Source organism: Saimiri boliviensis, chromosome 8, assembly GCF_048565385.1.
Source record: "Saimiri boliviensis isolate mSaiBol1 chromosome 8, mSaiBol1.pri, whole genome shotgun sequence".
Classification (NCBI taxonomy): Eukaryota; Metazoa; Chordata; class Mammalia; order Primates; family Cebidae; genus Saimiri; species Saimiri boliviensis.
This window is the reverse complement of record NC_133456.1, coordinates 125,078,966-125,094,638: the sequence shown is the minus strand read 5'-3', so window position 1 is coordinate 125,094,638 and position 15,673 is coordinate 125,078,966. Positions and strand designations below refer to the sequence as shown.

The 15,673-nt window shown below is 43.1% G+C and overlaps 1 protein-coding gene across 3 annotated transcripts in view; it reads left to right on the top strand.

Moving 5' to 3' along the window:
- Nucleotides 1–15,673, top strand: part of NRP1 (neuropilin 1) — a 158,735-nt gene that overhangs the window by 116,341 nt on the left and 26,721 nt on the right. For all 3 annotated transcript variants that reach the window (XM_010349043.3, XM_010349044.3, XM_074405253.1), the window contains 2 exons: nucleotides 5,681–6,012; nucleotides 12,196–12,340. In XM_010349043.3, the coding sequence (XP_010347345.1) occupies nucleotides 5,681–6,012; nucleotides 12,196–12,340 (477 nt within the window). The remainder of the gene's footprint in view (nucleotides 1–5,680; nucleotides 6,013–12,195; nucleotides 12,341–15,673) is intronic.

Genomic DNA, 15,673 nt, shown 5'->3' with positions numbered 1-15,673 from the left:
GTGGAGAGGGGTCTGAAGGAAGAAAGGCCATTGAAAGTTAGATATACCCTTGGCTTTATTTTCAATCAGCAGTTAGATGACAGAGCATTTTCAGAGCATTACAAATTTGTGCTGCTATCCATAAATTTGTAGAAACAAGGCCATTTGAGGTTTGGGTGGAAATTTCTGGCCCATTTCTTCAACCTTATCTCATGTCACTATATTAAAAAAAAAATGACTCCAAACATGTTAGTCCAAACTCTGAATTTCCAGGCTCCTAGAGATTTATGTTGTATCATTTTAGTTGAATAAAATATTTTTTATACCTAAACTGTCCTTTTAAATTTTCACAAGGATTTCCCTGAGAGGTAATTCTAGGAATGTGAGCAAAGAAGGTAAATAATTGGTTCAATTTTTAAGAATAGTTAAATGGTTATGTAAACATGGATGTCTAAAATAGCATATCCTAATATTTTCATACATAATTGTCACTAATTATTTTTCAAATGAAGCGCTTCCTTTTGGTTCCCAGCGCTAGTCTGTTAATCATGGTCCCCGCTATACTTTTAAATATTTTCTCTCTAGTAAGATGTCTCTAGTCTCCAAATAATTGCCATAGGCAGGTTTTTGGAGAGGCTAATATGTGACTGACGATAGTCACATGGACAGAAGGTAGGGAGACATATCCAGGCTTGACTGTGGACTGTCCCCCTAGTGGATGTGTGACTGACTGTGGGCAAGACATGGAGACTCACTCTCATCTCCATTTTCTGATCTGTGAAGTTCACCCTAATGCAACTATAATCAGGAGTAAATGAAAGAAAATTTGGAACACCCCAGGCTTAAAGTAACTGCTCACTAAATGGTACCCAGTAGATTAACATAGTACATGGCACCCAATGTGTTGAACCTAGAATATGCTTCAGCCAGCAGAGCCTCTAATAAGACAGTAATTTCAAGATTTTCTTCTTGGTTATCAGAAACAGAATTTTCTTCTTTTTGAGGCTACGGTCCCCTTGGAGTGGAGATGAATGAAAAGGGGATTACGGTATCCCTACTGGACCAGATGGTCCGGGAGAGCCGGGACCTGTTTGCCTCATTTTCCGTTGTGTCCTGTACGCCCGGGACATAACAAACGCTTGGGGGTTACTTTTGAATGAATGAATTGCAATTGTATCCATGCCTTCTGAGAAACAAAGGGCTGGATTCAAATTTTAACCCTGTTGAGTAGTCAAATTCAATCTGGATTTTGTTTAAGCCTACCTAAGTAAAAGTTCCTGTTTGAACACATCACTTGACTTCCAAAGCCACTAGAGCCCCAAGTTTTACCCTGATTTTTTTGACTCTGAAGTTATTTTTTAGAAATAGAGTAAACCTGGAAAATTCAGTTTGTCACCATATAGAGATATAAAGAAAATAAGATTGGAACAAACCATTCTGCTTTATAGGTGATTGATGAAGGATATTTTCATCATTTGGACCAAGTAGGCTTCATCATTTTGGCAGAGGTGGAAATTGATGAAAACCATGTCGGACAATGGCTGTTTAACACACTATGAACTCTGCCACCTCGTGTTGTTAACCAGAAGTCTGTTACCCGGCACTTCCACACATATTCACGTGCTCCTAAGTCAATCAGATTTCACAACGATGATCTCAGCCACCATAATATCCAGGGGTACTTTCTGAGTCATCAAGGAAAGATTAAATTATGCTCATTCAGGTTCTCCCATCGAATACAGTTATTACTTTCTCATTCTTTGGAAATTGGTTAACTGGATATTTGACTTACCAGTATACTTCAGTTTTTCCATTAGAGCCGGGTACAGAGATTTACTGTGAAATAATATCACTGAAAATAATCACCTCAATCCTCCATTACAAAACTCATTTTTCCCTTCTATTCCGAATCGGTCTTAAGCTTTCCAAACAAGGTTGCCAAGTGAAATACAAAATGTCCAGTTAAATTTGACGTAGACAAACAAGACATAATTTTTTAGAATAAGTATGTCCCGTGCAATATTTGAGACATAACGTCTGCTAAAAAATTGTTCATTATTTCTCTGAATTCTAATTTCACTGGACGTCTTGTTTCTTGTTTTACTGTTTGTTTGCTAAATCTGGAGACGCTATTTCCAAAGGATTTGACCTATACCAGGCTGAACTACATCTAAGCCAGCCTGCTATGAAGGGACAGAGTTAAACACTAGCATCTCAATCAAACTTTAACTTAATTGTTAATGTAAATTTTCTCCAAATTATTGTGAAAAGTGAGTCACATAGTTTTCAGTCAAAGGCGAATCAAGTTGCCTCTTCATTTTTTCTTTCTAATGAGGCAGCCATATGGAAGAAATAACAATCTCACTTTGCTCCACGGCTATGTTGGCTGAATGGGGGCAGGGCATCACCAGGTCTGTGAATACGGAAATTATGCCCCAGCCGAGTCTGCATTAGAAAAAGGGCATTAATCTGGTGACAGTTCTGCTCTCCTTACAGTATTCAAGTTAATTATGTTTTCCTCCAAATGGTAACATCTGGTCCCCATTACCAGCTAAACATTGCCTTTCTAAAAGCTGGTGTGGAATCAGGCAGGTATGACCACTGTGGCCAAAAAATGGCACCCTATATTTAACACTATAGTTTCATAGTCCCTTAGTAAAATTGTTTTTGTAAATCTTTTTTAAATCCCAACTGAGTTTTTTCTTGGTTTCCAGATCCCAGCCTGGAACAAATACTGTGGTTGAATTACAGGAAAGGGCACTTGAGCAGATGACAGCTGCCTTTTATTGTATTAAGAAGTTGATTCATTCAACAAATATTTGTTGAGCAAATACTATGTATAAAACAGGGCATGAAGAGTCATAGAAAATAGAAAAATATGACTTAGTTCATGTCCTCAAAGAAGTTAAAAATCTAGGGAGGCAGAGAGCAGCATTCCAAAGAACTAAATATAGTCATCAACATTTGAGGGCCGGGTGTGGTGGCTCAAGCCTGTGATCCCAGCACTTAGAGAGGCCAAGGTAGTAAGATCTCTTGAGCTCAGTAGTTTAAGAGCAGCCTGGGAAACACAGCGAGACAAAAAATTTATAAATTAGCCAGGCATGGTGGCACCCACGTGTGTCCTAGCTACCCAGGAGGCTGAAGTGGACGGACTGCTTGAGGCCAAGAGTTCAAAACTGCAGGGAACCATGATCACACGCCTCCACTCCAGGCTGGGTGACAGAGTGAAACTGTGTATCTTAAAAAAAAGAGAGAGAGAGAGAGAGATGCAGATAAAGTGGTGTGAAAAGGCCCAGAAACGGGACACTGTGTCCAGTTGCAGCCACTGGAAAAACTGAGTAAGTGATATGGCATTCGAAAACAGGTCAGGATTTCAAGCAGTTCAGATAATGGAAAAGGGTAAGATGATGTGGAGTTCCTTGTGGAGGGAACAGAAAGAAAGCCCTAAACTCCCAGAAGTAAGGAAGTTCTTCATGCCGATTGGTACCGGTAAAAGGGTTAATGGGGAGAGGCCTTGCAAGGACATGGTATGGAAGACCTGCATGCCTGATTGAAAATTACATGGGTAATTTCAAGACAAGAAGGCACTGAATATCTGAGTAAATAAATGACATGGTCTAGACCTTTTAACTCACATGCAAAGAGTCTGAGAAGTTAATTCTTAAGGTTCAGCGGATAATGTGGACTTGGTTTAATTGCATCAGATGATTGCCTCTCACTTAGGAGTAGTTATATTTTTAGGTTTACTTTTGATTATTATTGTGCAGAATTGAGTTGCTTCAAAGAAAAATAGGTTATCATTCCTGTCCATGTCCTCGATTGGGATGTACAGTTTCCAAAGGACAGTAATTGAAGTGTTGGACATTCTGTTATTAGGCCACCGTTCAATTCATCAGTGATTGATACTCTCCTTGTGCTCAAAGCTACTCGAGCTGCTTTAGGAGACATAAAAAGGTCTACGATACTGTTCATTGCCTTTGAAAATCTTATAATCTAGCTGTGGATGCGTGACTAACAATCTCGAAGCCTCTAGAGAACAGTGGAGTGCTGAGCTCTGTGCTACGTGCATCACGTTTCTGAAAAGGGAGAGCTCAGAACAAAAGATGGAGGAGCTTGAAAAGTTCTCTTCATGAGTCTTAAGCTGGGTTTTCGGCAAGGGCAATGATGAAGAGGATGCCTAGAGTGTATGAGAAAAGAATTTCTTAACTGGGATGTATTGTCAGTAATAGGAAATCAAATTAGGCAAATGAGATGAAATCAAAATGAGGGTCTTGAATGCCAGATTGAGTTTTGGTATTTTCCTATCAATAATGGAAAGCTATGGTAAATTTTTAAGACAGCTCTGTTATTATTGGGGTAAAATATGTGCAACATAAAATTTACCACTTTTAACAGTTTTCAACCACTTTTAACCATTTTACTTTTTACATTGTACATTTTTAAGTGTATGATTCTGTTGCATTAAGTCCAGTCACAAGCATCACCTATTTCTATTTCCAGATGTCTATTTCCAGAATTTTCTAATCATCTCGGACTAAAACTCGGCACCCACAAAACACTATTATCCCAGTCTCCGTTCCCGGCAGCCACCATTTTGCTTTCTGTCTCTACGGATCTGACTGATCTACTGATAGCCTACTCATATCAGTGGAATCAAACAATATTTGCCCTTTTTTTGTCTGGCTTCTTTCACTTAGCAGTGGAGATTTTAGAGGATGAGACTGGCATGGTTAAAGCAACATTTTCTGAAAAGTTAAAGAGCAGTTGTTGCAGTGGTGATTCAAAAATGAGGTCTGGGAGGCCAACCAAAAGCTCGTGTGCTCAGATCAGGATAACGCCAGAAGACAGGCAGGTGGCAACAAGAACTCTGTTGCTTTCCTTTACTTAACAAAAACGTAACAGGATTTGGCAGCAAAACGGAAATGACAAGATGACTAGGCAGGAACGGGCTGATCGGTGATGTCACCAATTAAAAGGCAGGGTTCAGAAGAGGGTTGCAGTATCCACCAGATAATCATTTTACATTATCTGTTTCATTTCACTTCTCAGATGATCCCTGTTCCAGAATGTTGTCTTAGTCTGGTTGCGGTACATTTGAGACGACAGTGAGACATTCATGTGGAAATTTCCCAGTGCAATTAGCAATAGGGGTGGGGAGAACAGTTGGGGGTGATCATGATCACTGTTCTTCCACACGCAGTTCAAATGCCACCTCCCCTGGGAGCCCCCTCTTGCCTCTGCAGGCTGAGTCATGCAATCGTTCTCTTTACCTCTGCACCACTGTCTCTTTACCTTTGTTTTAGCAACTTTCCTGCTGTTGGATTTACTTCTTTGCGTATCTCCAACCTATCATAAACAATGAACTTCTCTTAGACAGGGTCTGTACTTGATCGAGGGATGAATTCTGGGTACCAAAGAGCCTGGAATATGAATAGTAAACTTAGAAGACCTCAAAGCCGGGGAGATGTATGTTCTCATTGAAGATTTGCCTTCCTGGGATGTGAGTGTAGAGATGGAAATTCTGACAGAGCAGGAGGAAGGTGTGAGGGAGGGAAGGTTCACTGTAAAATAATCCAGAGACTGGAAATTGTATATGATTGGGTACAAGACCATGTCTTGATTCCATGTGTTGTATTTTCTTTCTTAGCGTGGAGTCACCCAGAAAATCATTTTACATTATCTATTTCATTTCACCTCCCAGATTACCCTTGCTCCGGAATGCTGGGCATGGTGTCTGGACTTATTTCTGACGCCCAGATCACATCATCCAACCAAGGGGACAGAAACTGGTTGCCTGAAAACAGCCGCCTGGTAACTAGTCGCTCCGGCTGGGCACTGCCACCCGCACCTCATTCCTACATCAACGAGTGGCTCCAAGTCGACCTGGGAGAGGAGAAGATCGTGACGGGAATCATCATTCAGGGCTGGAAGCACCGAGAGACCAAGTTGTTCATGAGGAAGTTCAAGATCGGGTACAGCAACAACGGCTCGGACTGGAAGATGATCATGGACGACAGCAAACACAAGGCAAAGGTGAGGGCTGGGGACTGGGAGGAAGTCGTCCCTCGGGTCCTAGACTTCAGTCAAGGGCCTCTGGCATTCTCCCGAGGAAGGGCTGCTTCTCATTTCCTTCCAGCTGTGATATCAGAGGAGGTGTGTGATGGGGTCAGTAAGACTCTTGATTCTAGGAAGACAGGAAGACGGCATGGAAAGCCATGGTGAGACGACACGCAAAAGAATCGCATTGCTGGTCCCATTCCCTCCCTGTAGGGAAGGACGCTCAGCTTAATGTGCAAACAGGAGACAGAAACGGGGGGCTGACAGCAGCCATCCAGCCAGCACTCAGAACCCCGTGCAGACAACTCCCAGGCATTTGGGTATGCGGTTCAATAGTGTTAAGTATGTGTATATTGTGCGACCAATCTCTAGAACTTTCTCATCTTGGAAAACGGACACGCTACACCCCTTAAGCAACAACTCCCAGCCCCCGTGCCCCCAGCCTCAGATGACCGCTTCTACTTTCTGTCTCTATGAATTCGACCACTTTAGGGACTTCACACTGTATTTGTCTTTTTGTGACAGGCTTTTGTCATTCAGGACGATGTCTTCAGGGTCCTTCGTGCTGTAGCATTGTGTCAGAATTTCCATCCTTCGCAAGGCTGGATAGTATTTCATTGAGTGTTTAGACCACACTTTGTTTATCCGTTCACCCACTGATGAGCACTTGGGTCTCGGCCACCTTTAGCGATTGTGAATACCGCTTAAGTGTATTTCTTTACGCATTGAAGCCTTTTAAGATGTAGTAGGCTCTTGATAATCCAGTGGAAAGAAAAGGAAATCTCACCACAAAAATATTCCAACATTCACCAAATCGTAGGGTAAAAGTTTTCAACCAAACTGATCTACCTCAGTCATTATATTTTACTTAGATTGATGGCTAAATTTATTTGCATTTCCTGAGCACACAACAGCAATGTGGAAAGGACACCCTGGAGTGCGCTGGGTGCCCCGGGAGCTGGTTTAGGATTCAAATCTGGACCAACCCACAGCCAGCCAGCAGTTTAAGTTCTACGTGCAGTGTGGGAATTATAGTCAGTGATGATACTTCTCACACCAACACAGTGGGCCTTTTGGTCTTAGCCTTGGGCCAGAACCTACTCCTCTTGTGAAAAAAAGATTCAGCTTATTGGGGGGAATATTACCCTCACTCCCACTCTAAGCAAGTGTGAGAATATGGCTTAATATAGTGACTCAGGCCAGAGGCATTGCAGGCGGCAGGCCCAGCTGTGCCGCCAGCTTCTGCTACCTCCAGATGTGGAGGCTCCAAGGACACCTCTCTGTCCCTCACAGGCCGCCAGTTGGCACTAGAGCAGCTGGCCACCGATAGGGCTGGTGCCATCGGAAATACCTGACACTCCGTCTCTCCCTTCCTTGACTTACAATTTCTAACATATTTTCAGTGTTATATTTATCTCTCTGCGCAGCTACCTTTCTTCTTGCGTCTGGTTCATTTTCCCCCTTTGTCTCTTCCCTTCTTGTTTGGGAGAGAGAAAAAGTAAAATAAACATTAGAAACTGGAGTTCCTTTCTGAGCAGATCTTTTCTGAGAAGCAACGCGCTCTGACTGCATCAGAAAGTGTGAATATGCCGCAAATCAACAACTTCCTGCTGCTGGCGAAGGCAGCGCGTGCTGGGGTGACATGTTCTTCAACACTAGGCTCTGAGAGAGAAAGAAAACAAGTCACCATATGCTTCTGATACGAAGCGTCACGTGCTTCCTCGGCTCTATATAATTCATGTGCCAGCACCAGATCTGAAGCTATCACTCTTCTGTAGTAAATCGAGCGCAGAGTCCCATAAGAAGCCAACAAGCATTTTTCAACTTTCACAAAACACTCAACTCAAGATCGGTTGAACGTGTTAGGGTTTATTTCTAAAATAGGATTCTATCCATCATTATCATCTTCCTATGATATTGAAAACCGTGAAAGCTTCGTTGCTTATATACAGCCTAATCTATGATTCCTAAACCCACGCTTCCAGTGAAATAAAATCTCTAAAATAAAAAAAAAAAAAAAAAAAAAAAAAAAAAAAAAAAAACGGGTAAAAACCTTCCATTTTAGAGTGGCACATGGTTTTTAATTATATGAAGATTTTAAAAGCGTGCTATATTTAATGTTACAAATCAAGGCTACCTCTTAAGAGGCCAGGTACCTTTTACGTAAAAGTAAAGTGAGCGCTCTGTTTAGTGAAATCCACAGCACCTGGATGGATTCAAATCCTCAATACCCTTTCCTTACCCTCTACTCCCAAAATAGTGTGTCATGGGCAAGCTGTATCAGAATCTCTGCATTAACTAGACTTTTTAGCAACAGAGAGAAAATCCAAACACTCAAAGTCCTCATCTTCTAAAACATAATTAGCCATGGAACACAAAGAATTCATAAGCAAGTTTATTATATCAAAGTTAGCCTAGTTGCAGATGGGTTTCCATTGCTAATATTCTTCCCAGCACAGCACTGACAGCTTTTATAATGTATTTACATTGTGTTAATTCTCTACTCAAGTTAAAATGAAGAGATGAGCCTGAGATTCCATAGATATAAATGCTTTTCTGCTGTGATCTTTGGAGGTATGTTAACATAGACAGAACTTACATGTGTAGTAATGGTATTTTCATTATAATTAGTATCTTACTGACAACAGCTTAATTGGGTCTAACAATAATGTGCATCAGAGTCTCAATTACTGGCAGCAATTGCTGTTCTATAAAGAGCACAGAACCCCGATAGTGAATTTACTCTTGATAAAAAATACAAAGAAATTATAATTGGAAGAGGCAGGCCTATATTAGCAATGCATTTTTAAATTCCTAGAGGCTGTTCTGGGTTGGAAAAGTCCAATTAATTTACTTCTAGAACTCAGAAACCCACTGGTTCTGTTGCAACGCACCCAATCTGTCTTCACTGACATGCTTCCACTGTTTCGTTATGACATTTCCACCACTGAATAAGCACATATTAGGCTGGTTTATGATGTCTTGACACAGCTACTGGGCATGGCTCCCACTCCTGACTGGCATGGCCTGGGGCCGGCCAGCCACTCCATCTGATCTACCAGGTCCACTAGCCCAATTTGCATCAAATTAAAGACAAATTAATGAAACTAAATGTGTGGCCTTGGGCATAGATGTTTCTTGGACCGTGGTGTTTCCACCTATTAAAATGAGGAGACTGGGCCGGCTGGGTTGCTCACGCCTATAATCCCAGCACTTTGGGAGGCCGAGGCAGGCAGATCACCTGAGGTCGGGAGTTTGAGACCAGCCTGTCCAACATAACAAAACTCCGTCTCTACTGAAAATACAAAAATTAGCCAGGGGTGGTGGCAGGCACCTGCAGTCCCAGCTACTCAGAAGGTTGAAGCGGGAAAATACTTGAACCTGGGTGGCAGAGGTTGCCGTGAGCCGAAATCATACCACTGTACGACAGGCTGGGAACCAGATCAAGACTCCATCTGAAAAAAGTAAATAAATGAGGAGACTGGACTAGATGGTTTGTAAGGGCAGAGGCATCATCATGGTGTGGTTAAGGGAGCCAGTTAAGACCGCCTAGGTTGCGTCCTGGCTCTGCCACTTGCTGTGTGTATGGCCATAGGCAAATGACTTGCCCACTCTGTGCCTCAGTTTCCTTGTCTGAAAAAGGAGGATAATATAGAATTTACCTCATGGAGAATTTATCTTCATTTGTAGAATTAAGTGTAACATGTTTTTAAAATCTCTGTAAAAATAGAAAAAATATGTGGCTGAACATGGTGGCTCACGCCTGTAATCCCAGCACTTTGGGAGGCCGAGGCAGGCAGATCACTTGAGGTCAGGAGTTCAAGACCAGCCTGGCCAACATAGCAAAACCACATCTCTACTAAAAATACAAAAATGAGCAGGGCGTGTTGGTGTGCACCTGCAGTCCCAGCTACTGAGGAGGCTGAGGCAGGAGAATCGCTTGAGCCCAGGAAGAACAGATTGCAGTAAGCTGAGATCACGCCACTGTACTCCAGCCTGGGTGACAGAGCAAGACTCTCTCTCTCAAAAACAAAGTGCTGCTCTGAAATTGACCATTTTACCAGGTTTTTTTTTTTTTCACCTTAGAGATTTTTTTTCCAGTGGAAGAATGAGTTCGGAATCATAGATTAGGTTCTATGTAAATAATTGAGAACCTGGTTTTTCAATGGTTTTTTATGGTTTTTCAATGTTATAGGAAGATGACAACATGAGTTGTTTTGAGGATTAAATGAGTTAATAGATTTTAAGCAGTTAGAACAATGCCCTACTCTAACAAACGTCCTGCAATGCTTGATATCTAAAAGGACATTCTTTATGATGAGACAATTTTCTTTTTCTCCTTCCCTCCAACTTGCCCCATTCGGGATGGGATTAAGACTGATGTTAGAGAAGAGCATATAAGGAGGCTCATCCATTTCTGAAAAAGAAAACAGGCCAATCATTGCTCCGTCTTCTCAGAATTCCAGCAAGGATTTTGACTTACTCGTGCATGTGAAAAGGAAACAGCCAGCAACGGCACTGGCAGTGGGTGGCCAAGAGCTCCTGAAAAGTGTCACAGGAACTTCAAGCCAGGAACACAGTTCGAAAGAGATGCCAACTCATGCCAGGCACAGGGGCTCACACCTGTAATCTCAGCACTTGGAGGGGCCGACGCGGGAGAATCACTTGCATCCAGGAGTTTGAGACTAGCCTGGGCAACATAGGGAGACCCTGTCTCCACAAAAAATCCTAAATTAGCTGGACGTGGTGGTACATGCCTATAACCCCAGCTACTTGGGAGGCTAAGGTGAGAGGATCTGAGCCCAGGGAGGTCCAGGCTGCATTCAGCCGTGATTGTGCCACTGCATTCCAGCCTGGGTGACAGAGTGAGAGAGATCCTGTCTCAAAAAAGAAAGAAAGAAAAATGCCTCATAGTGCCATTCAACTAGAAATCAGAACATTACTCAAAATTCAGGACTTTTGATACATTCCTGACATGACAAGGTCTTTTATCTACAAATGACTCGAACTGGCAATACATCTTTTTTTTTTTTTTTTTTTTTTGAGACAGAGTCTCACTGTGTCACCCAGGCTGGAGTGCAGTGGTGCGATCTCAGCTCACTGCAACCTCCACCTCCCAGGTTCAAGCGGTTCTCCTGCCTCTGCCTTCCGAGTAGCTGGGATTACAGGCACACACCACCATGCAAAGGTATTTTTTGTATTTTTAGTAGAGATGGGGTTTTGCCGTGTTGGCCAGGATGGTCTCGATCTCCTGACCTCGTGATCCACCCACCTCTGCCTCCTAAGATACTTCTTAAATAAATAGGCATTTCAATGGATTGGAGTAACCTAAGTTCTCAAGTAAACAGTTTCACTAAGTTAAATTTACCATCTCCTACTTCAGAAATGACATTCCTCCCTCTTCTTCTAGAGGGCTAAGTTTTAGCAAAACTAGGACTCTCTCATTTAAGAAAACATAACAGGAGTATTTTTTGAAAATGTAGTGTCTACTTTAAGCACCGACAAATGGCAAGTTCTCTTTCTGTTATCTTCCTCCACCTCAAGGAAGTGATAAATGTGTCACTGCTCCAAGGGGTATCAGCATATGGTTTAAAAATGTGTCTCATGAAAACTTCAGCTTCTGATATAGCCTCAGTGTACACTCTGAAGTTTCTCAGAATGACATCATGCCTATAATCCCAGCACTTTGGGTGGCCAAGGCAGGCAGATCACTTGAGCCCAGGAGTTTGAGACCAGCCTGGGCAACATGGTAAAACCCCATCTCTGCAAAAAAATACAAAAATTAGCCAGGTGTGGTGGCAGGTGCCTGTAATCCCAGCTACTCAGGAGGCTGAGGTGGGAGGGTCACTGAGCCCAGGGAAGGTGAGACTGAAGTGAGCCTCCATCACACCATTGCACTCCACCCTGGACAACAGAGTGAGACCCCATCTCGAAAAATAATAATAATGAATGAATAAATAAATGGCATCTGTCACTTCTTAAAAAAGCTTTCATTGTTTTTTCCTTTCTCAGTCGTGAAAAAGATGCCACCATTTACAAAGCGGTAGAATGAGGATTATTTCTCTGCCCTATTCAGAGTCCTGCAGGAGGGAAGAAACAGCTGCCGAAAGGGAGCTCTGATTTTTTTTCTTAATGCCGTGTGTTTTTCATGCTTCACAGTCTTTTGAGGGCAACAACAACTATGACACACCTGAGCTGCGGACTTTTCCAGCTCTTTCCACGCGATTCGTCAGGATCTACCCCGAGAGAGCTACTCATAGCGGACTGGGGCTCAGAATGGAGCTGCTGGGCTGTGAAATGGAAGGTAATTACGATCTCCAGAGTTACTTCTCATTTCTTTTTAAATTTCCTCTTCCATGCTTTTATGCTCCTGTTGGCGCCATTGTAAACCGCCTATGCTTTTCCCGTGGAAGGCACTGTATCTCCGAGCCTGCCCATCACTGAGGCTCACAACTCGGACTCGTGTCAGAGGCAACACCTTCACAGTCCTCCTTTTGTTTTGATTGTTTGCATGACTCTCCTCAGATTCTATGGGATTGTCTCTCTTGACTTTAAAAAAAAGGCCGGGTGCAGTGGCTCACAGCTGTAATCCCAGGACTCTGGGAGGCCGAGGTGGGCGGATCACCAGGTGAGGAGTTCGAGACCAGCCTGGCCAACATGGTGAAACCCCATCTCTACTAAAGATACAAAAAATTAGCTGGGCCTGGTGGCATGCACCTGTAATCCCAGCTACTCCAGAGGCTGAGTCAGGAGAATCGCCTGAACTCGGGAAGCAGAGATTGCAGTGAGCTGAGATCATGCCATCGCACTCCAGCCTTGGTGACAGGGCGAGACTCCATTTCAAAAAAAAAAAAAAGATAATCTGTAGAGTTGAAATTCACGTAACATAAAATTCACCATTTGAAGACAAACAACTCAGTGGCATTTAGCACATTTACAATTCAGTTCTACCAACTGCCACCTCTATCTAGTTCCAAAATATTTCCATCACTCCAAAGTAAAACTCCTTGCCCAGTAAGCAGGTAACTTCTCACAAACCCTGGCAACCACTTTTGTCTTTTAAATATTATTTAGAGGTCTATGTCTAACGAGTTTCTGTCCACAGTTTCGATTATGAGCACATAGAAACAGAAAGCAAGGCCGAGCGCGGTGGCTGAAGCCTGTAATCCCAGCACTTTGGGAGGCCGAGGCGGGTGGATCACGAGGTCGAGAGATCGAGACCATCCTGGTCAACATGGTGAAACCCCGTCTCTACTAAAAATACAAAAAATTAGCTGAGCATGGTGGCGTGTGCCTGTAATCCCAGCTACTCAGGAGGCTGAGGCAGGAGAATTGCCTGAACCCAGGAGGCGGAGGTTGCGGTGAGCCGAGATCGCGCCATTGCACTCCAGCCTGGGTAACAAGAGCGAAACTCCATCTCAAAAAAAAAAAAAAAGAAAAAGGAAAAAAAGAAACGGAAAACAGCGTTTCTAAGACATCAAGACATTATCCTGGATTAATATCTCAGGCTGCTGCAGGGAAACAGAACTTTACATGAGACAGTGTCTGAAAGTACAGTGACGTTACTGCCTACACTTAGATTATGATATGAAGGTCATTTCAAGTACAAATTCAGCCCACACGCTGACCCCATGGCTGCCCTCTCTTTTAACATGTAGCAAAGGAAATTAGTGTTTTGAGTCGGTTATCGTACCATTTGATATATTTATGCACTAGAATTCCCATCTGCCTTACATTTGGGCATAGACGAGTAACCTACACCAGTTTTTCTATCCTCTTAGAGGTCTTGCTCCAGCCCAGCTTCAAGAATGACTCTTGTTGGCATCCAGATGTTAATCAATCGAGCGTATAGGCTCATGGTTGTTTTGAAGAATACTTTTTAATGTCACCTTCTTGCGATTTTAAAATTATTTGTGTTTTGAGCTACCAAATATAATTAAATTCCTGAGCTCATTAAATACCATGAAACTTTTCTTATGCATGACAGAATCATCAGCTATCAATCACCACACTCCTGAATAATTCATAGCTACTTTTCAATGTGTTTATTTAAAAGCAAGCCATTATCTCCCATTCATTACTGTGTGGTTGTTTCCCTATCTACAGTCTTGCCCCAGTCCCCTAAATTATCCAGGCCCCATCAACACAGACCAAAAACGTCCATGTGCCAGGGATTTGGCAAAGGATACCAAGAAAAAGAAGGGATAGGCAGACTCCACTCACTCCAGATGAGTTCATTCAATTCACGGAGAAACGTGGTCATCTGGAAAAGGAATCTGCTCCCAGGATGAGACTCTGTAGCCTGAATTTTGGAAGACGATGCTGATTTAGGAGGTGGGGGGAATGGGGGGTTGAAAAGACAGCCTGGTGGCAGTTTTGAAAGCACCCTTGCAAAAATTGTAACTGAGAACATGGTGACGATGAAAGAGAGCTGACCCAACTCACTCCATCTTGCTTCTAACCTCCAAGCCACCCTTGTTCATTCGTGGGCGTACGCCAAACTCCTTTAGGAGGAACTTACAGTTTAACTTTGAAACAAAGACGATGGCAGCTCTTTCCCAAAACAAACTCCCTTCCTGCCTAGGGACTAGATTGCCTTTGCAAGACTAACAAATTCGCCACAAAATTAGAAATTATGGTTTAGGGAAAAACAAAAATTATGGTTTCTGGGTCATACAGCTAGAGGCTGCAAGATTCTGAACCTCCTCGAATTGCTCCTGAGGATAATATCGCTATTGTTAAGACCTAAGATCAGTGCTTGAGGTATTTTGCAGACCCGGTACTCGATGGATGAACTGGCACCAGCCAGATGGATAAAGTGGCTCATCCCATCTTATGTCCCCACAAGAAACTGACTCAGCCCAAAAGGACACCTTCGACTCCCTATGATTTCATCTCGGACCTGACCAATCAGCACTGGCCGCTTATCAACCCCTGCTCACCAAATTGTCCTTAAAAACCTCAACCTCCGTCTCCCATACAGCCCGCTCCGCATGAATTAAACTCTTTCTCTATTCCCCTGCCTTGAGAAATCTGCCCTGTCTAGGCAGCAGGCAAGGAGGACCCATTGGGAAGTCAGAGTCTCCACTCTCCAGTGTCACCGCTGTAGTGAGGTAGAAATTGTCAGTGAAGGGATTTACCTACAGATGTTTCCAACCACTCACAAAAGTGAGGACATTGCTCTGGGGAAAGTGATGCCAAAGCTTTTGAAATGCCTGGTGAAAAGGAATGCTTATCTTCTCCCTTCGATCGATTAACAGGCCCTTATTAAATACCTACTGTATGCCTTGTCCCAGGGGAGACCTCTAAGGGAATGCAGGGGAAGGATGCAGTCCACTCTAGCCTCCCAGGTGTGTCTGTCCTATTTTGTGCTAGCATTTATATTTAAGAAACGAAGAAACGCAGGCTGGGCACGGTGGCTCACACCTGTAATTCAAGCACTTTGGGAGGCCAAGGCAGGCAGATCACTTGAGCTCAGGAATTTGAGACCAGCCTGGCCAACATGGTGAAACCCTGTCTCTACTAAAAATACAAAAATTAGCCGGGCATGGTGGTGGATGCCTGTAATCCCAGCTACTTGGGAGGCTGAGGCAGGAAAATCCCTTGAATCTGGGAGGTGGAAGTTGCAGTGAGCTGG